The sequence below is a fragment of the Bos javanicus genome, chromosome 16 (assembly GCF_032452875.1).
Source record: "Bos javanicus breed banteng chromosome 16, ARS-OSU_banteng_1.0, whole genome shotgun sequence".
NCBI classification, from domain to species: Eukaryota; Metazoa; Chordata; class Mammalia; order Artiodactyla; family Bovidae; genus Bos; species Bos javanicus.
In genome coordinates, this window is record NC_083883.1 from 51,308,204 (window position 1) to 51,330,187 (window position 21,984).

General features: G+C 52.5%; 1 protein-coding gene across 4 annotated transcripts in view; it reads right to left on the reverse strand.

Moving 5' to 3' along the window:
• Window positions 1–21,984, reverse strand: part of PRKCZ (protein kinase C zeta) — a 99,850-nt gene that overhangs the window by 19,631 nt on the left and 58,235 nt on the right. For 3 of the 4 annotated variants that reach the window (XM_061382992.1, XM_061382993.1, XM_061382991.1), the window contains 3 exons: window positions 6,920–7,005; window positions 1,053–1,184; window positions 394–475 (listed from right to left, as the gene is read on the reverse strand). In XM_061382992.1, the coding sequence (XP_061238976.1) occupies window positions 394–475; window positions 1,053–1,184; window positions 6,920–7,005 (300 nt within the window). Of the gene's footprint in view, window positions 1–393; window positions 476–636; window positions 755–1,052; window positions 1,185–6,919; window positions 7,006–21,984 lie in introns of those variants that run through there. The other variant, XM_061382994.1, reaches the window with a different exon arrangement.

The window sequence follows — 21,984 nt, forward strand, 5'->3', positions numbered from 1 at the left end:
AACTGCAGAAGCTCAGAGCAGGGCCATCGGTCAAAATGGAATCAAAATTGCTCTCTGAATGCTTCTTAGCATTAAAAAAAAAAAAAAATTCTCTACAACCAAAAAAAAACAAACCTACTGAAACCCAAGAACTATGCAATACTGGGCACGGCAGACCTTTCCAGAGACGAGTATCTGTGGTGGCCACTGCATTAGAGCCTCATAGAACTCCCGAGGTTGGAACAGAGGGAACCCCAGCCCCCACCCCGACTCCCGTGGGCAGCAGCACAGAGATGTGGGCGCCCAGGGCAGGCCAGCCTGCCCACTCCTGCTCTGGAGAGCAGGCTCACAGGCTCTGGCCTGGGAGAGAGGAGGATCTAGAAAGGGTTCTGGGGGTGGGAGCAGCAGCCCTACTTCCATCGCTCTCCTCGGAGGGAAGGTCCACGTCATCGCTCTTGTCGTCCACTGCAGGCTCCTGGGAAGGCATGACGGAATCCTGCAGAGACACAGGCCGAGTGACCAGGCAGCACCACACGGGGCTTCTGGAGACACTGCATGACCGGGACTCACCTGTCACATACACTGTGACGTCAAAACACACGTCATTCACCTGTTACAGCATCGCCCTGAACATGGCAAGATGAGTACTGAAATTACCTGCGTTTCCACAGGCGGAGGTGGCCGCTTAGCCCTCAGGCTCCACTCTTCTAGCAGGCGCTTATAAAATGTGTCTTTTCACATAGTAACACTTAGTCCTGTCAGCCCTGCCCTCATCACACGGCGGCCGCAGTCAGGCCCTGGCTCCAGGTTCCATGGCTGACATCACAATTGAGGCAGCTCCCTATTGGTGGACCCTGGGGCCCCAGTAATGCTGGGGGACTCCTGGGGCTTGAGAACAGGCCCCGACCCAACTGCTGACCCAGGCCGTCACTCTGCAGCCCCTATGTCACCCCCTCTTCTTGTCTTGTGGGTAGCAGGGATGGGGTTAGCATCCCAGCTGGGCAGGGGGAGGCCGAGGGTCCCCAGGGGCAGCAGTGTGGACTGCACCCCAGCCGGCCGAGGTGTCCACTCACCATATGCCTGCTGCAGGTCAGTGGGACGAGCACGTAGCAGCGCTTATGAACCAGCAGTTTGCAGTGGATGCACCTGTAGCCCTGCCTCGCGAGGCCCCATATCCTCTCGCTGCACTGGCCGCAGTACGCTCTCTGCGTGGACAAGATCAGGCACCGTCAGCCAGGCCCGGTGGCCCCGTGGTTCCCCCACACCAAGGGAAATGCTGCCCTGTAACAACACGCAGCCGGGCCTGTGCCCCCATGGTCCCTCCACAGAGGGGACATGCAGCCAGGCCAGAAAGAGGCCTCTTCACACCTGGTACCAGGCCCCACCCAGGCCTAGTAGCCCTGACTCGGGTCTGTCCCAAGGTTGGGGGAACCAAGGCCCTGAGGGGCTGGGGCTATGCTCCCATAGGACCTTGTGGGCAGATAACGAGACCTCTCCGTGGGCAGGGCCTCCTTGCCTGCAGGACCTGCAGCAGGGTTGCAAATCCAGCCTGGCTGTGCTCAGAACAGCCGAGGGGCCCTGCCTGAGTGAAGTGACCCAGGTGAAAAGGTCATGGGGGAGCCTGACCACTGCATGACCCTCGTCCAAACCCACATGACCCCTGCATGACGAACACAGAGGCGACCATGCCTAGCAACTGAATGCATCTGGATTCTGAACCACTCTAGGGCTCCATGCGATTCAGTTCAGTTCAGTTGTTCAGTTGTGTCCAACTCTTTGCGACCCCATGGGCTGCAGCATCCCAGGCTTCCCTGTCCATCACAAACTCCTGGAGCTTGCTCAAATTCATGTCCATTAAATCAGTGATGCCATCCAACTATCTCATCCTCTGCCATCCCCTTCTTCTCCTGCCTTCAATCTTGCCCAGCATCAGGATCTTTTCCAATGAGTCAGTTCTTTGCATCAGGTGGCCAAGGTATTGGAGTATCAGCATCAGTCCTTCCAATGAATATTCAGGAAATCCTAAAGGATCTCCTTTAGGATTGACTGGTTGGATCTCCTTGCTGTCCAAGGGACTCTCAAGAGTCTTTAACACCACAGTGCCTTTGAGTGTCTGAGTGTCTCCTGCAGAGTACAGGTCAGCAGTGGCCTGCGGCAGGGGCAGGGACTCTGGGTGCCGCAGACCTGGGTGTGGTATAAGCCCTCTTGGAGGAGGTCGCCATTAACCCCGCCACAGAGCCGTCAGAACTTACATAGGACTGGGGAAACAGACTCTTGGAGGGCACAAACAAAACCTTGTGCACTCCAGGACCCAGGAGAAAGGAGCAGTGACCCCACAAGAGACTGACCCAGACTTGCCTCCGAGTGTCCCTTCTAGTACTGCTCCACCCTTGTATTTTTCTCAGCATTTTAAAAAGACTTTAAATGGTCAATCTTTGTTCCTCTTGGTTATAAAGGCTTGAGATTCATGATCATGATTGGCTCGTTTGGTGAGAATTTTGTAACTTTTGGAAGTCATAAAACGCAAAGATGAGTGTGTCCAGTAGTGGGGTCACCCGCCTACCACTTGGAGCCCAAGTCGTCTCCTTGGTTACACGGTGTCCGTACGTTGGCAGGCTCCCACTTACTTCTGTTGCAGCCATATCCCATTTAAACGTTTTAGCCTCTTTTGTTACATTTAACAAATTTCTTTACTTCAAGAAAGTTTCAAATTACTCCTGGAGAACAGAAAGGATGCACTGTACCCGCGCTGACCAGAGCAAATCTTCCCCAAGAGTGGGCCAAGGGTGCAGGACCAGCTACTGGCAGCCAGTGGGCACAAGGAGCTCATTTCCCCCCAGGAAGGAGCCTCTCCCCCACACAGAGCACACACATCTCAGTCACAGCCACATGGCCAGCACCTGGGATGGTGCCCAGCACACAGTGGGAGCCCAGTAAAGCTCTGCTGAAGACAAGTCCATGCATGCACACACACACATGCACACACACCATTGCTCACAACTTCAGGAAAAGAAGCATGTACCCAAGTCCCCCACGCTGCTGGAGTTGTCCCGACCCAAGGAGGCAACCACAGGTGATGGGGCTCCCTCTGGGCATGGCCCAAGAGACAGTGATGGCTGCGAAGGCCAGATGGGAGGCCAGCCACAGGGTCACCCCTCCTGAGAGCTCTGACTCTGGCCAGTCCAGTTTAATACTGGCACTGGCGCCTCCACCCAGAAGAGTGACTGCTCATGAGCAAATCCAGGATTCAAGGAGGGAGTGTCAAGCCCGAGACTGCTCTCACCCCTGTTTCCAGCCCATCAGCATTCATGGAACCATTAAAAAAAGTCAGTCTTTGGGACTTCCCTGGCAGTCTAAGAATCTATCTTGCAATGCAGCGGACGCAGGTTCAATCCCTGGTCAGGGAACCAAGATCCCGTAAGCTGTGTGGAATAGCCAAAAAGGAGTAGTAATAATAAATAAAAATAAGTATAAAACATAAAAAAATAATTGATTAATTAAATCATAAAAATAATAACAAAAATGAAGCTTCATCTCTCAGAAAATCATGTGAATTAACAGACTAATGGGTGAAAGTATTTTTCAGTCTGTCTCACGTGCTGCTCGGCTGGCCCCCTGCTCATGTTTTTGTCATCAACCTCTGGGGCTGCTCTTACGTGGTCACATTGACTGCAGAGTTGTGCAGTTGCGACAGAGACTGCATGGCCCACAAAGCCTGAAACATTTACTCTCTGGCCCTTTGCAGGGGAGGTTTCCTCAGTTCGAAAAGCCCAGGAGAAATCCTCGACCAGCACAGCCAGCCCTGCTGGTGTCTTTACCCGGGTCTCCCGCCTGCCTCTCACTCCATACTGTCCCTCCCCGCAGGACTCTCTCCTCATAATAAAAGCTGCAGTTCCTGAACCGTCTACCCAGCCAGTCCTGCAGCACAGGAGGCCCATGTGCCATTAGCAGATGCCCCTCCAGTTGTCCCAGGATGGGAAGAAGGCATCTACAGTGCCGAGGCTCAAACCCCTGCACTGGGGGGTTAAGGGCAGGGTTTCTCAGCACAGGGAGGGTGACAGTGATGTGGCCACTCCTCTAGGATGGACTCACTGCAGGGACAGCAGGACAGGGCACCTTAGAGCCACTGAGCTTTTCCCCAACTGCTTTCCAGAAAGCAGGGGTCTGGGTCTGCACCCCCGGAAGTACGAGGACTGTCACTGCGTAAACAGCAGCCCGGGGCACTGGCAGGTCTGAACGTCCTGCATTTCTCTGGTCACCAACAAGGTCAGGGTGCCTGCATTCATGTGCAGTGACCACTCTTGTTCTAACTGACCACTCACACCCTTGCCCAACTTCTGACTTGGGCATTTAGCAAAAGGCCAGAACTCTTTGGTACTAAACACATATACTGTCTTGATCTCTTATTCCAGGTTTCGCTACAAACATCTTCCCTGTGTGTGTTTCGTGTTCAGCGTTTGCGGGCTGCAGATGCCTGGCAAGCGATTATGGCTGAGTCTGAAGACCACTCCCCCCGTTCCCTCCTGCCAGGTTTCTCTTGAGACCTGCAGCGCTTCTAGGTTTTGATTCTATTTTTCTGTGTGTATGTGGCACTGCCAGGCTTGTGGGATCTCAGTTCTGAACCAGGCCACGCCAGTGAACACCTTCCCTGATGATCTGCCCCGACTCACTCTGCCGTGAACCCAGCCCTGGACAGCCCCTCCCTGCTGACCCACACTCAACCAGTATCTCCCTGGGATGGACTGGATGACCCTCCACCCTTACAGGAGACACTCACACCCTGGGTCCCAGGCCAGGCTCTGACTGCCAGTTCTGTCCCAGACTGGGGGTCCCCGTTGGCCCCTCGTGCTCCCTGTTCTGGGGTGGATGCTGCCCCCACCTCTTCTCTCTGCAAGTCCCTGGCTGAGCCTCTCTCTCTGCTCGAGATCAGTTGTGTCCAGTGAAGGGAGCTCCGGCCTGGGAAGCTGACAGCCCTTGCTTTCGTCCTTAGGTCACCAGCAAAGATGGAGAAACGTGACCTCCTTCGTTGGCTTGTCCTTGTGAGCCCTGTTGACCCCGCAGAGCCAGGCGTGCAGCTCCTGAGACATGTGGAGTGACCGCCCAGCGAACACAGGTGGATGGTATGGCCTCCAGACGTGGAGTCTGGGGACCTCAGGTGGGAAACCAGCCTGGGGATGAACAGCAACACGCCCACTTCCCCACCTGTGAAGAGCCAGCTCCCGAAAGGCTGGGGATATCAGGGTTGGCTCCCCCCTTGGCCTCCTGGTGTTTGTTAGAAGCTTGTCGGTGCTTGGGGGAGAGCAGATGGGAGAGGACTAGAGTGGCCACCCTCACCCCAAATTCCTGCTCTTCCTTGGAGAGGAAAAGCCTTGCCCACAATTTTGGGGAGGGGGTGTGGCAGGAGGAGTGCCAGGCTCTGCACCTGATGAATAGAGAAATGAGTTTTCCTCCTAGAACCTGTAGGCAGGAGAGGCCAGGCCCCTCCGAGCAGTCTTGCCAAGTGGGTGGGCTTCATCATGGGCCAGTGAGTCACTTTGTCAAGAAGGGCGTGAGTAGTTCCCTGAGGTCCTTCAGGGTGGCCTGGCCCATCTGCCTGAGACCATCTATGGCCAGAACCTAGCTGGTGCCCAAAGGCACAGGAGAGAAGCTGTCTGACCACAGGCTGGTCAGTCATCTGTTTCTTAACATGGGAGGGTAGGCAGCGGTACCTCGTGTCATCGGGGCTGGAAGTTTCGATTTCTCCAGGTTTCATCTTGTCTGTCTGGGTGCTTCACCGCAGTCTCACGTCCACACCCATCGGGTGGCCCATCATCCCTACAGCCCCCGCCCTCTGTCCACGCTCAGTGATGCCCAGCCTTTCCACGTTATCCGATGCCCCAAGGACCTCGTGTCCTCTTGTCATTGTTGGAGGAACCAGGGCCCCCTCCTTCCCGACAGACACGCTTCGTTCCTCACTCACTCCTGACACAGCCCCGGGGCCCCTTGGCTGACTTCCCTCCAGTCCTTCATCACAGTGAACGGCACCCGCCACGCTGTGTGTGCCTACTAGTGCCAGGTGCAGGGGCCAGCCTCCAGGGCAGGGTGCCGGCACAAGCGGGGCCCCAGGTCAGCAGGTGCTCGGCTGCTGTATGGGACTCAGTGGTGTCCCTCAAATTCATGTCCACCCATAAATGAGGTCAGATTGGGTCCTTGTCATGATGGGCATCCCGGAGGTGAGGAGTCGGGGGTGGGGGTGGGGTGCAGAGACAGGAGGTGGCAGAGGCAAGAGGGCTGTGCTCCCAGCCCAGGGCCTCCGAGGACGCCAGTGACCCTAGAAGCTACACAGAGGCAGGAGGGACTCTCCCTGAGAGCAGCTGGGCCCTGAGAGCAGTCCTCGTTTTGGACTTCAAACACCAGACCGACCTGCTAAGCACCTAGCCTGGGGCGCTCTGTGTGGGGAGCCCTGAGGCAGGTGGTCTTCAGCCACAGGGCCTCTGCAGGTACCTCCCTTTCCACGTGGCAACAGGACAATGACCACGTGAGCCCCGTGGTCTCTACAGGACACAGGGCAGTGTGAGGAGAAACACCATACGTGTAGCTATAAAGCCTTTGGAGTGAGCTGGGCAGTGGGGCCAGGGGCTGGAGGGCCGTTATCGGGCCCTGGGCTTCACAGGACACCCTTGCGACCAGCAGGGGACACTCTGTGGTAACACATGCATCCTGGTTAGGGGACAAATCCAGGGTCCCTTCTGAATGTCCAGGGAGTCCCAGTGCCAGGACTGGGGTCATGTGATGGGACACGGTACCTGGAAGGGGGTCATGTGACAGGGACACACAGGTCACATTTGTCAGAAAAGACCTGAGCTGGCACCTTGCCGGCTCAGGTAGCTCATGAAGGGCTTGTGGCCATCCAGGGCTGAGTGTGGAGCAGAGCCCAGCATTTCCCCTGGGGGGGACTCACCCTGTTAAAGCGCTTGGCCTGGAAGAGGTGGCCGTTGGCGCGGTACAGCTTCCGCCATCTTCTGGCTCCACGGCGGTAGATGGATTCTGGAGAGAACATGAGAAGAGCGTAAAGAAATGGCCTTGGGGCTGCGAGCCCAGCTCTACCACACGGTGGGTGGTGGGGACAGGCCGCCAGTCAAGGCGGCCCGGGGCGGTGGCCGAGGAGCTGAGACGCCAGCACCCTCGCAGCTATTCCACACCACCGGGTGGGGAGATGGTGCCCCGGACGACCCACAAGGACGGCCGTCTGCAGGAGCTCAGGCTGTGAGGCCACTGGGGCCTGTGTGCCCCCATGGGCTTCCTGTCCACTCCCTTCCCTCCGGGCGTGAAAACCAGGTCCCGTTCCACATGGGGACTGGCTCCATGGGAGCCAAGGGTTCTCCAGACCTTTACACTCAATTGTCCAGGGAGGGACCCTGGCCGCTGGGAAGTCCACGGTCAGCCCAAGGCAGGCGTCCAGCCAGCACCGCCCCCCTCCCCCAGCTCCCCTTTAAGAACAAACCTAGGGGCAGAAACAAAGCAAAACCAACCGCACACTTATGCTGAGTTGAAAGTCACCAAAAACATCACATTCCCAACCTGCACCAGACTTGTGTGGAAGCAGCGGCTCATGAAACACGCCGAGGTACACGTATGACCAGGACGGGCGGTTTCATTCCTCCTCAAAAACATTTCCAACTTTGCTCCTTCCCAACGCTTTGAAAGCATGTGAAAACAAAATACTTGGGCTACAACGGGAAGCTTTGTGCTTTTACAGAGGTCTGTAGTGAAGGCGACTTTCATGAGAGTCAGGGAGCTGCCAGGAACACACAGAAGTGGAAACTGTAACGGAGTGTTTTTAAAACAAGCAAATGACCAGCTCTGGCTGGAACCTGTGAAACCTGGTCACAGTGACTGCAAAACCGGCTCCCCTCCCATCAACTGAGAAGTGAAGGGGGAAGCCAAGACGCCAACGCGCAAACAGAACGGGGCTCCCCCGCCTATCTTGCCCTGGGCTCCAGGGGTTCCCGCTGACGCCCCAGGGTCCCTGCCTGATCACAGGGCATAGCCCTCCCAGCCAGATCCGGGGGAAGTCTGGCCCCCAGCAGGTCCCTGCCGACATCCACAGGGCTGACTGCCCTGTGTGTGGCGTTCACAACCCCCAGCCGTGCCTGCACGTGGCGGGGTGAGGCACCGAGTGACAGACCCCGAGACACAGAGGGAGCCGGGTTGTCAGGCAGGGACGCGGTGGCACAAGGCTCTGGCCCTTCCAGTGTTCAACACACACACAGCACGAAAGCCTGAAAATGCATCCACAGGACGCCCTTCACATTTCAGTAAAGCCACCCGAAATAAGGAACTCAAAGATGTCTAGCAGCCCCCAGCAGACCAGAAAGCTAGGCTAGGGGACAGAACAGAGCCCTTCGGGACTCCTATGTGTTGAGCAGGGCCGAGGGAACATGGGCGATGTCTTGTTGTCCACAGTGAGAGAAGCCGGGATCCCCGCTGTTGTGGAAGCTCTGACCACCCCCCTCAGCCCCTCTCCACTGCTCCATGCATGGCTGTATTCGGAGGCGGGGCCCCTGGGGAGGTCACTGAGTTCAGCGGTCATGCGTGGGGCCCCCTGATGGGGTCAGTACACTCATAAGAGGAGGAGGAGACACCTGACCTCTGTCTCCACTGCATGGGGACCCAGCCGGGGCAGTGTCTGTAAGCCACGAAGAGGGTGCTCATCAGACCCCGACCCTGCCGGCACCCGGAGCTCAGCCGTCCACCCCCAGACCCTGAGAAGTGAGGTCCTGTAGTCTCTGCTGCATACGGTGTATTGTGACAGTGACTCGAGCAGACCAGACGCCTGCCTCACTCCACACACAAATCATCCCCTCAGTATGTAGGGACTGAGGGACTTCCCTGGTGGTCCAGTGGCTAAGACTCTGTGCTCCCAATGCAAGGGCTCAAGTTCGATTCCTGGTCAGGGGACTAGATCCCACATGCCACAACCAAGACCTGGTGCCACCACACAAATACACTCATCTAAAAAGACAAGGACTGAAACTAAGGGGCAAAATGACAAGTCTTAGAAGGAAACCTGACGATCTTAATCGGAGGTGGAGGAAAACCCTGAAAACAAAAGGAGGAAAGGACACACGTTCACCCTAAGGCAACACGAGGCCAGACAAACCCCCGTCTCATTATCAGCTGTGCCACATGGGCTAATGATTCAGGATACAGGAGGCATGCCCACAAGTCAATGAGGGAAAACAGAAACGGAAACAGAAGATGAGTCTCCTGCAACGTCAAATACTGTCAAGGATCAGAGTAACCTGAAGTCGCCTGTCCTTCTGGGGGAGTTCAACCACGGCCAGAATCAATGGTCGAGGGCATGTGTGCTTCCCCGGGACGCAGCAGTCACACTGCTCCTAGGTCAGCGCCTGACAGGCCTCACATGTGGGCTCACGGCCACCGGAGGATGTCTGCAGCCACCCAGGTCCAAGAGGACAGGTGACCTGGGGCATGGCTGTCTGGGAGGACCCTCAGTCATAACCCAGCTTGAGCCACCCTCGGCCACACAAATGCATCTTCCAAAATCAAATCAAATAAAAAAATCAGTACAAAATCACAGGGGCTTCCCTAGCGGCTTAATGGTAAAGAATCTGCCTGCCAATGCAGGAGACATGGGTTTGATACCTGATCCAAGAAGATCCCACGTGCCGTGGAGCAGCTAAGCCTGTACACTACAACTGCTGAGCCTTGCTCTAGAGCCCAGGAGCCACAGGTGAAGCCCGAGTGTCCCAGAGCCTGTGTGCCACAAGAGAAGCACTGCAATGAGAAGCCTGTGCACCGCGACTAGAGAGGAGACCCCGCTCACCACCATCAGAGAAAAGCCTGTGCAGCAACAAAGACCCAGCACAGCCAAAGATAAACAAACAAATAAAAAATTTTAAGTTATAAAATGGCAGACTGACGTATATGAAATGGGCTCTGTAAAATGACGCCTGTTATCAAACTAAAATGGCTTGCCCGGTGGCTCAGAGAGTAAAGAATCTGCACACAATGCAGGAGACCTGGTTTCAACCCCTGGATTGGGAAGATCCTATGGAGAAGGGAATGGCAACCCACTCCAGTATTCTTGCCTGGAGAATTCCATGGACAGAGGAGCCTGGAGGTCTACAGTCCACAGAGTCAAATTAAAAACCAAGAAAATGGACAGTGTGATGTTTCAGGATGCATGTTCATAAAGGGAAATCATCCTAGTAAGTAGACTGGGACAGTGCGTCAGTGCTGGGCAGGCTGGCTGCTGAGGGCGTGCATATCCACTCCACTGTATGTTTCATAACATGCGTGATTCCCATGTTCTTGGGGTGCCTCAAAGGCTGCAGTAAACAATATACAATAGGAACTGTAAAAACACAGCGAGGGGCCAGAGGTGGCAACAACAACATGGTCATAAATGAATCTCAGATCTTAGTAGAAACACTGAGCTCTGTCTCTGCACAGAGGCTCCAGCTGCTGCTGTGAGCCCACTGCAGGAACCATGTCCATGCCGCTGCTGCTTGTGCCCTGACCAGTGGGGAGTAGTGCCTGCAGACACACGCTCCATACCATGGGAGGACACTGGCTAGAGGGGTGGGCTCAGAGAGCCACAGGACAGATGCAACACGGCTCCCAGATGGCAGAGGTTATAGGTGTGTAAGTTCAGGGAGAAGCAGAGAGGAAGTGCTGAGCAGACAGGAGGGAAGTGGCGTCCTCCAAGCTCCAGAAGACAACCAGCCCTCCTGGGGGAGGGGTCAGTGTATGTCCAGCACGTTGCAGGACAGACACATGTCGGACAGAGGTGTGACCATGCTGTTGTCTTTAGCGGGAGACTGAGTGTGGATTCAGGAGGCACCTCTTGGCAGTGGGGGGTGGGGATGTGGTGGTTCATTTCATGTGTCAGCTAGGCGGACCACAGTGCCCAGATCTGTGGTCAAAATATCTTGGATGTTTCTATGAAGGCACTTCCAGATGAGATGAACATTTAAGTCAATGGCCTCAGAGTGGAGCAGATTGCCCCCCACGGGTGGGCTTCATCTGATCAGGTGATGGCTTTGTTCAGTCACTCAGCCATGTCTGACTCTTTGTGATCCCATGAACTGCAGCATGCCAGGCTTTCCTGTCCCTCACTATCTCTTGGCGTTTGCTCAGATTCATGTCTATTGAGTTGGTGATGCCATCCAACCGTCTCATCCTCTGTCATGGTGACACCCTGAACAGACCCAAAGGCCACCTTCCCCCAGCGAGAGGGATACTGTGGCAGACAGCTTTGGACCTGGACCATGGCAGCAGCTCCTCCCACATCTCCAACCTGCAGGCCTGACTTGCGGCCTCCATGACCCTGTGAGCAGGATCCTTACAATAACGACTCTCCACATGTTCTGTCAGTTCTGCTTCTCTGGAGAACCTGACTCACATGGGCTCTCAGGTGTACCATCCATCACCCCCGTCCCTGGCAGGGATGGGGAGATGTCAGAGCCCCAGCAGTGCAGACCCTGGCCCCAATCCCAGCAGAGGCACAGGAGCCCCTGGTTGTCCAACCCACACCCACATTGCCACCTGGAAAGCAGTGCCCTGTGGACTTATAAGGAACCATGAAGGACTGCAGGGAATCCCATACCTTTTTTTGGGGGGGGTGGGGTGGGGGGGACACTGCATGGCATGTGGGATCAAACCTGTGCCCCCTGCACTGGAAAGCAGTCTTAACCAATGGACTGCTAGGAAAGTCCCCATTTCACACTTACATTCTGGAGTGCGAAGTCAAGTGGGCCTTAAGAAGCAATGCTGTTAATAAAGCTAGTGGATGCGATGAAATTCCAGCAGAACTATTCAGATCCCTAAAGGATGATGCCATCAAGGTTTTGCATTCATTATGTCAGCAAATCTGGAAGACCCAGCAGTGGCCACAGGACTGGAAAAGGTCAATCCTCATCCCAATTCCCAAGAAGGGTAGTACTAAAGAATGTGTTAATCATCAGACAATTGCACTCATCTCCTGTGCTAGGAAGGTCATGCTTAAAATCTTGCATGCTAGGCTTCAGCATTATGCGAACCAAGAACTTCCAGATGTCCAGGCAGGGTTTCAAAAAGGAAGAGGACATAGAGATCAAATTGCCAACATTTGCTGGATTATAGAGAAAGCTAGGGAATTTGAGAAAAACATCTATCTGTTTCATCAACTATGCTAAAGCCTTTGACTGTGTGGATCACGACAAACTGTGGAAAGCTCTTAGAGAGACGGGAATACCAGACCATCTTACCTGTTTTCTGAGAAACCTGGATGTGGGTCAAGAAGCAACAGTTAGAACCCTGTATGGAACAACTGATTAGTTCAAGGTCAAGAAAGGAGTGTGACAGGGCTGTCTGCTGTCACCCTGTTTGTTTAACCTATACGCTGAGCACATGTGAGAAATGCCAGGCTGGGAGAAATATCAACAACCTCAGATATGCGGATGATACCACTCTAAGCTGAAGCTCCAATACTTTGGCCACTTGATGCAAAAAACTGACTCATCTGAAAAGGCCCTGATGCTGGGAAAGACTGAAGGAAGGAGGAGAAGGGGACAACAGAAGATGAGATGGTTGGATGGCATTACCGACTCGATGGACATGAGTTTGAGCAAGCTCTGAGAGTTGGTGATGGACAGGGAAGCCTGGCGTGCTGCAGTCCATGGGGTCGCAAAGAGTCGGACACGACTGAGTGATTGAACTGAACCAGTCTAATGGCAGAAAGCAAAGAACGGAAGCACATTCGGATCCCAACTCATCTCACACAACAGGCAACGGAGGCAGGCACACGCATGTGCAGAACACATGTCTGTGCAGATCCTGACTCACCCGACACAACAAGAAACGGAGAAGGGCACGTGTGCAGAGTGCTTCAAAGGGCCGGGCACACTGGGGATGACCTGCCCCTTCCCACCGCTCTGGCCGTGGGCCCTGCCTGTCCACCTTCCTGTGCAGCTGGTCTCAGTGGTAAGCAGTCCTGAAAACCAGCCAGGGGTGGGTGGGGGTAGCTGGCAAGACTTGCACAAGAAGAGGCACTGGTGGGTGACCCCAGCTGACCTCGCGGCTGCTCCACCCAGAGTCCTTGGGGATCAGGAGGCTCCACCTTAGTCACTGTGTCACGGCTGAGTTTAGAGTTGGAGCTGCTCAAAGCCACAGTCCACTTGGGAGCATCCAGTGGTCTCTGGGGTGCCTGCAATCTGAGTGCAGGGTGGGAACAACTGCAGTCCTCATGGTCCCTGGGCTCGGCCACTCTGGTATCTTCGCTCAGCCTCAGCGACACCCCCAGAGAAGCTCGCTGCTTGTCTTTGGAATTCTATAATTAGGGTGGCTGCAGGGAACTTTAATGAGCTCCGTTTCTATGGCAATCTAGCATCATGAGGGCTCTGACAAGGTGAAGAAACTACACTTTAAAAAGGGAGCTTAGAGCAACAGACCTCGAAACAAACCAGGCAGCCCCCAGATTGGGCGGGGCGGGGGGAGTGGTGCGTGAGGAGGTGCTGAATTTGCAGGGCAGGTCATGATGCTCTCGGAGGCTTCTCTGGCTTTTTGCTAGACATGGACCCACCGCCCAGGTGACTGGCCCAACCAGCACAGCCCCCAGTCCTGTAGCCTCAGAACTACAGCAGGAACGCACCTGCAGCAGGGCACCTGGGTCAGCAGAATGCGTCCCTGGCAGTTCTAGGTTGGTGACCAGCCCAAGGCAAGGCCAGGGAGCTGGGAGGTCCTCGCAGCCCTGGGGCTGGGCTGGGGGTGGGGTCCTTGGCAGAGCAGTGCTGTTTCCTCCAGACCTGGCTTCCTGCAGGGGAGTCGTGTCCCCTGGGATCCAGGCCCCAGGAGGCAGGGCATTTACTCAGGTTGCCCTGTCCTCACCAACCACACATTCCACCAAAACCCTCCTACTGCAGGCTGCACGTGACCATCTGAAAAAGAAGTCTGGGATTTAGGTGGGATGCTGGCCTGAACTGGGGGACATGTCTGGATCTGCTGTGGAACCTGGTGGCCGCATAGGCTGGGCATCCCTGAGGGACACAGTGAGACTGGACACAAGCCCCAGGAAGCCCATGGAGCCATACAGCTTGTGGGCCTTTCCCTAAGGGCTGGAATCACTTGACCGTGGCCACCCACTGCTAGGCACACCAAGTGACCTGTCTCAAGAGGGACCTGGCACTGCCCCTAGAGCCATACGACCCAGACCCATGTCCACCTGCAGCCCTGAAGGTCATGATGGGGGCAGGGCAGCAGTGAGCAGGACATGGCTGGGCTGACTAGGGGGGGCACCCCTCCAGGGTCCTCTCTCACATGGCTTCCTGCTTCTCACTCTGAACTGTGTCCTGCTGTCCTGAGAGGTGAGTGAAGGGGCCCAAGGCCAAAAACGCAGACTGGGAAGGGTTTCGGAGCTGCTATGGCAGGTAGCCAGCCACATAGGGATGGTGGCAGTTTGGTCCCCTCAGCAGGCTGGCTCCCACGAAGCCTGTCCCTCTTCACGTGGTCCTGACACGGTTCCTAAGCCTTGACATTGCTGGTGGGGAGGTGATCTCATCTGGGTCTACCACAACCCAAGAAGGACAACCCTGGGATGTGACTGGCCCAGGGCCATCACGTAACCAAAACCACCCAATCAGGCTGCAGGCTCCGCCCCCCTCCCTGAGGCTGGCCACCCGGGCTGGCCAGAGGAGCAGGGACACGGGGCCTGGCATGGCTGGCTGCATGGATAAGGCACGTCAGTCCCACAACAGCCATGGGAAGATAGAGTGACTGGGGCTGGGCTCAGCTGGACCCACCTCACGCCACCACCTCTGGACACATGCTGTGGGGACAACCTCCATCAGCTGTGGGCCCAGAGGTCTGTGGAGCACCTGCCAGCAGCGGGGCCAGCAGCACTGGGGGGGTGCACAACGGAAATTCCCCCCGGGAGCCTGGGACCAGACTGTGTCCTGTCTCCTGGGGCCTCACGTGCAATAGAGAGAAGAGGTACGGGGGCCCCACCCAATGCCACACCCTGTGTGCAGAGCAATGGGGCAGAGACATGTCCCCAGAGTTCACCTGCCTGACACTCTTCCCACCCGGTGGCCAAGATGGACATCTGAGTCGTGCCTGTGAGGACACAACAGCTGAAGGTCTGGACAGCAGAGTGGCTGTGTGGACAGCAGAGTGGCTGTGGGAGCCACGGAGCAGCCAAGTGTGGGGAGGGGAGGAGGGCAAGTTGGTCCTCGAGGCAGGAAGCCTTCACGTCTCCGTTGAGGGAAGACAACAGCAGAGGCCCTGAAGAGTGGGTTCGCTCTCGCAAAAGTGTTGAGGGACCAGCATAGGACAAGGGTTCTGATGTTTGTAAAGAGAAATGCTTCAGTGAAACAAAGCCTTCTGCTTCCTGAGGCCGGGACCTCCATGTGGAGCCAGGGCCCAGCCAGCACCGTACACCAGGGTTTGGGGAGCCCAGCTACCAAGACCTCAAGGCCTGTCCCCATTGGCTCAGTTGCTGTCACAGGACCAGATGCTCCATCAAAGAACAAGACCTTGATAAGGCTCAGGCAGTGGAGACCAGGGTCACAGCCTCGGGGTCCCAGGAGGTGCAGGCCACCTACCTGGGCTCCTCAATCTGTCCCTCTGCCCCATTAGTGACCGTTATGAAGCCCAACCCTGGACTTGCCTGGTGGCTCAGTGGTAAAGAATCTGTCTGCCAGTGCAGGAGACAGGGGTTTGAGCCCTGGTCCCGGAAGATCCCACATGCCATGGAGCAAGTGAGCCCACGCTCCACAATGAGAGAAGCCACTGCAATGAGAAGCCCATGCGACGCAACTAGAGAGTAGCTCCCGCTCACCGCAACTGGAGAAAAGCCCGCACAGCAATGAAGACCCAGCACAAGCAAAAACAAGGAAGCCCAACCTAAAAGGCATTCTGGGGGGTGGGGGTGGGGTGGGGTATTGTAACAGTTCCACTTTCTAACAAGTTTCGTCACAAAGAGACAAATTGTCACGAAGTGAGTTCAGTTTTGATGAAATAGCGGACCAAGACCAGGGTTTTCTCAAAGAGTTTCTGGAAAAACACAGAGACTTGCAAGTCATCTACTGCCACTGAGCTCACGCTGAACCAACCCATCTCTATTTGGAGGCTTTCCTTTGCGGATTCACTTTTAAAAACAGCACAAGTCCTGGAGCTGCTCACAGCCCACCTGTGCTGTCGGGGCCGGTGTTACCTGCTGCGTCCACGGCTGGGAGCACAGGGCCAGGCTGACTGAGACACAGCTCTGGCCCGAGAACATGTGCCCCACGTGTCCCCGGGGAAATGACGGGCAGAGACTGGGGATGCCGGCCTCTGAAGGTCAGCCAGCAATGGCTGGGCCACAGTCAAAACGGCGCCTGCATCACAGCCAGATGTGCGGGTCAAAGCAGGAGACGAGGCTGGTTCCTGGGAGGCCAAGCAGAGAGGGAGGCCCGGAGCTCGTGGGAACCAACTGTAGATAAAGGCTGGGATTTATGAGGAACTACATTCAATATACTATAATAAACCAAATAGAAAAAGAAAAATATATATATGTGTATAACCAAATCACTTTGCTGTACATGAGAAACTAACATAAAATTGTAAATTGACTATAGTAAAAATTAAAAAAAAAATAAAAAACTGGGGTTCAGAGCAGCAAAGACAAGCCTCCTGAGGGGTCACCTCAGCCCTCCTAGACATGTGACAGACCCACAGGCTGTCTCCAGCAGGGTCTGGGGACTGAAGGTCTGGGTTCTGACAATGGCCTCTCCCCAGGGTCTCCTCTCACAGGGTATAAGCCCCCCAACCCCAACTATTTCCTCCCAAAGTCCTCATGGCCTCACACACATTTGGGGGTGGGGCTTCTGCACAGGACTTAGGGGTCACATTTGGTCCCAAACAATCTGTTCCTGGTTCCCCCAGATTCATGCTTCTCTTGCACACAAAACACTCCATCCAACAGCTCCAAGGCTCCTCTCCAGCAGCAACTCTGACATCCACAGTCTTATAAAAAATCATCTAAACTGCAGGAGTGACACTCAGCTGTAATTTGTCCTGAGGAAATCTACCCCACCCCTGCCCTCACCCAGCCCCAGCTCAGACCTGTTAGACCAGACAAGCTGTGTTTCGAAAATGCAATGCTGGGGGAACATCCTTGTGGTCCAGTGGGTAGGACTCAGTGCTCCTCCTGCTGGGGCCCAGGTTCAATCCCTGGTCGGGAAACTAGGATTCCCACAAGCCATGCAGCGTGGCAAGAAAAAAAAAAAAATCAACATTGGACAGGAAGTGGATAGCCAGTCCCGCTCCAAATGGAGGAACGGAAAAGCAGGGAAAGCGACAGGTCCCCAGGGAGCCCACACTTGCCAAGGCAAGTCCACTGGCTCTATGAGGCTCAAGAATGACCCACCTGGTTTGATGCTGTCCCCTAGCCTCACCGGAGGATTGGGGTGACCCCCACTATGGGGCTCTCTCAAGGTCCCCGAGGAAACGCGGATGTGAAGAAATGAACCTCAAATCCAAGCTTCCCTTCAAGGGAAGGGAACTACAAGTCCTACGCTGTGAAGTTCAGGGCAGAAGCCCACAAAACGAAGCTACACAGCTGTTAAATGGAAAACAAAAAAGCCCAATACGAGATTTTTGGCTGACTAATGGTGTCGGGGAGACAAAAGATGGAGACTGGGGTCCTAGTCACCGCCCAGACTTTTCCAGCTGCAATTACTACAAGACATTAAAGGAAAATGAGGAACAGACCAGCATCAGCGGAGTCCAGGTGACCCATCCACAGTCCATCTGCCGGGATGAGATCAAGTCCCTTCATGAGGAAATAACATCACTCAGAGCTCCTGCCGCTTTGCAAACACAGGATCTGATATTCAGAAATCACCAGGCTGGCCAAAAAGCAGGAGCATTTGGGCCAACAGTCAATAGAAACGGACTCAGAGGAGATCCAGATATTCAACGTACATTGAAAAAGATGGCAAAAGGACAGAATTTTTCCCAAGAACTGGATCTATTGAAAAAGGAGTCAAATTTTAAAGACCCTAGGATTTTAGAAATTCTCAAAGTGAAAATACAGCATCTGAAATTAATAATTCAGGAGCCAGATTTAAGAATAGGCTAGGGCTTCCCTGGAGGCTCAGTGGTAAAGGATCTGCCTGACATTGCACGAGACACGGGTTCGATCCTTAGTCCAGGAAGATCCCACATGCTGAGGAGCAACTAAGCCTGGGAGCCAAAACTATTTGAGTCCATGTGCCACAACTACAGAAGCCTGCTCACCCTTAAGCCTGTGCTCCGCAACAAGAGAAGCCATCGCAGTGAGGAGCCAGGACCCTGCAACTAGATAGCAGCCCCTGCCCACTGCAAGTAGAGAAAAGCCCACGAGGCAAGGAAGACCAAGCACGGAAAAATAAAAATTAAAAAGAACAGGTTAGATAAAATAAGAGACAGTAGAAGATCCGAAGTGTCCCTGGTAGCTCAGCTGGTAAAGAATCCGCCTGCAATGCAGGAGACTCCAGTTCGATTCCTGGTTTGGGATGATCCCCTGGGGAAGGGAAAGGCTACCCACTCCAGTATTCTGGCCTGGAGAATTCCACGGACTGTATAGTCCATGGGGTCACAAAGAGTTGGACGTGAATGAGCGACTTTCACTTTCAGATGAGAAGATTCAGACTGCAGCACAGAGAGGGGAAAGCAGGATAGAAGGAAGTGCAGAAGAGAGCAAAAGGGCCCGTGGGACCCGGTGAGAAGACAGGGATGCAGACGTGGAGTCTGAGGGGTAGCGGTAAGCGGGGAGGGGCCGGGCAGCACCTGAAAGGACCGGGCTGACACCTTACAGCGGAGATAAGAGACTCTGCCCAAGACGAGGCGCTCACAGTCTCAAAGTAAAGTCAATACTCCCCCTTTCTCAAGTCTGTTGAAACAGAAGAATGAAGGCTGTTCTTTTCATTGAAATCACTGATAATATTTATTAAGCATTTATGTAAAAGTATCCATCTAAGCTTTTTATTAGACTTCCCTGATGGTTCAGTCAGTCAAGAATCTGCCTGCAGCATAGGAAAGTCAGGTTCGATCCCTAGGTTGGGAAGATCCCCTGGAGAAGGGGATGGCTACCCACTCCAATATTCTTGCCTGGAGAATTCCATGGACAGAAGAGCCTGGAGGGCTACAGTCCATGGGATCACAGAGAGTCAGACAAGACTGAGTGATGTTCACTTTCAAGCTTTTTACAGAAATATCGCATTAAACATAACCCACACTTACAATGAAATTTCAAATATCCTACAATCTTTCTAAAATGCACAGAAACTAAAGGATAAAGAGACTAAGTTGCTTGACCAAGGCACTCAAGCTATAAAAATACAGTCTGGCTTCCAAGATTTTGAAGCTCATGTGTGTAAGAAGGACAATTATGTAAAATAAGTATCATGTCTGACAGATGAAACATGAGTTCACATACTCTGAAGATTAAGTTAAGAACAGGTCATGGGATATGATTTTCTTGCATTTATAAATACAAGAAATTTAAATGCAATTTAGTAATTTTAATATAATTTGACAAATTTGCCCAAAGACCATTTTTCAGGCAGCCAGAGAAGAAAGAGAAGCACCCACTCCCAGAGAGTAACAGGGTGGTCAGGCGAGTCTCTAAGAGACACAGCAACACAGCCGCGGCCAAGAGACCAAGCCCCAGGCATGCAGAGAGAGCATCCCTGCCCTCTGGGCAACACACCCAGAGAAAACAGCCTCAAAAATGAAGGCAGGCGAAAGACATCTGCACAGAACCAAAACCCAGCAAACTTCTGTTAGGAGAAATACTAAAAGGAGTACTTCAGGAAGGAAAATGGTCTTGGACGTAAGCACGGTCCTTCAGGAGGAAATGGGTGCATGAGGAGGGGAATCTGAATGAATGCCATTTAAAATAACATTAATAGTTGTTGTGGGGCTTAAAATATAAGTAGAGTTTACACATAAGATGACAACAGCATAAAAATTGATAAGAGGATAAATAAGACTAAAGCATTGTAAGGTTCTTGCATTACCTGGAACAGTAAAAGGAATAACTTAAGGTACATTTCAAGAATGTTTTGTATAATTCCTAAGGTACCTGGAATATTTTTTAAAAAGTATTACTTAGCAAATATAATAAAAGGTGGGGGTGGGGGTGGAAAAATAACACTTGATTAAACCAAAAGGAGGCAAGAAAGGAAGGCCAAAAGAAAGAACATATAGGCCAGTTACAAAATAAACAGTAAGATGATAGATTTAAATTGGAATTTACCAGAATAACATTAATTGTAAATAAACTAATGCTTCAGTTAAAAGATACAGATTTCATGCTAGGTCAAAAACAACAATTAACTTCTGTTTATAAGAGCCATTTCCAAAACATGATACAGAGAAGTTGAGAGTATAGGATGGAAAAAATATATCACATGAACACTATGTCTCTCCCACCCTGCCACACATACACACACACAGAGGCATAGTTGTACTGATGTCAGACAAAGGGGACTCAAATGCCAATAATAGTTCTTCATCTAAAAGAGCAAAATTTCGTGATGATAAAATGTCACTTTTAAAGGAAGATATAATGATCCTAGATTTGTATGCACCGAATAAAGCACAAAATACATCAAGGAAAACGAAAGGAAAAAGACACATCTGCAAATGGGTAAAGGGGATCAACTGTATGATAACAAATGAAAACTAAATTTTTGGTGGTGACCATGCTGTTGTCAGAGAAGGCAATGGCAACCCACTCCAGTACTCTTGCCTGGAAAATCCCATGGACGGAGGAGCCTGGTAGGCTGCAGTCCATGGGGTCGCTAGGAGTCAGACATGACTCAGCAACTTCACTTTCACTTTTCACCTTTACGAACTGGAGAAGGAAATGGCAACCCACTGCAGTGTTCTTGCCTGGAGAATCCCAGGGATGGAGGAGCCTGGTGGGCTGCCATCTCTGGGGTCGCAGAGTCGGACACAACTGAAGCGACTTAACAGCAGCAGCATGCTGTTGTAGAAATATAACAAAGTAGAAACATAATGTTATACACATGAAACTTGTAATAATGTTATAAACCAAAGTTACCTCAGTAAGAAATACACTGCTGCTGCTGCTAAGTCGCATCAGTCGTGTCTGACTCTGTGCGACGCCATAGACGGCAACCCACCAGGCTCAAGAAATACACTAGTGAACCAAAAAATAAGTGAAACACAATTAAATTTAAAATGTTACCACAGAAAACTAAAACACTGGGTGGCTTGTACATGGTGGGAGTGGGAAAATAAAATGGAGAAGCTGCACGGTAAAAAAAAAGAGAAGACAAATCTGTAATAATTTAATGTCTACAGATATTAAAGATATTCTAAAGGGTAATAAAGATACACACTATGTAAATAAGTATGGTTTAGACTTGAAAATCTATGGGGTTGGAAAGAGCTGGACACGACTGAGTGACTTTCACTTTTTCTTTTCACTTTCAGACTTGAAAATATCCTTAAAAACACAACTTACTAAAGGTGATAAAAGAAGAAATAAAAAATCTGAATAATTTGTATTTTAAAAATTAAATCTAGAATTTAAAACATTCCCACAAAGGAAACTCCAGGCTCACAGACCTTTGCTGTGAATTCTTTCAAGTAATTAATTTAGAAATAATATTAATCTTAACATAAATCTTCCCAAGAATAAAAAAGCTCAATTAATTTTTTAAGGCCAATATACTTCAACATTAAAAAAAACTAAGAAAGGCATCTAGTCTTATCATTTCATAACAAAAAGAAAGGGAAAAAGTGAAAGCAATGACAGATTTTATTTTCTTGGGCTGCAAAATAACTGCAGACAGTAACTGCAGCCATGAAATTAAAATGCTTGCTCCTTGGAAGGGAAACCGTGAAAAATTTAGACAGTGTATTAAAAAGCAGAGACAGCACTTTTGCTAACCAAGGTCCAAGCTATAGTTTTTCCAGCAGTGATGTATGGATGTGAGAACTGGACCATAAAGAAGGCCGGGCACTGAA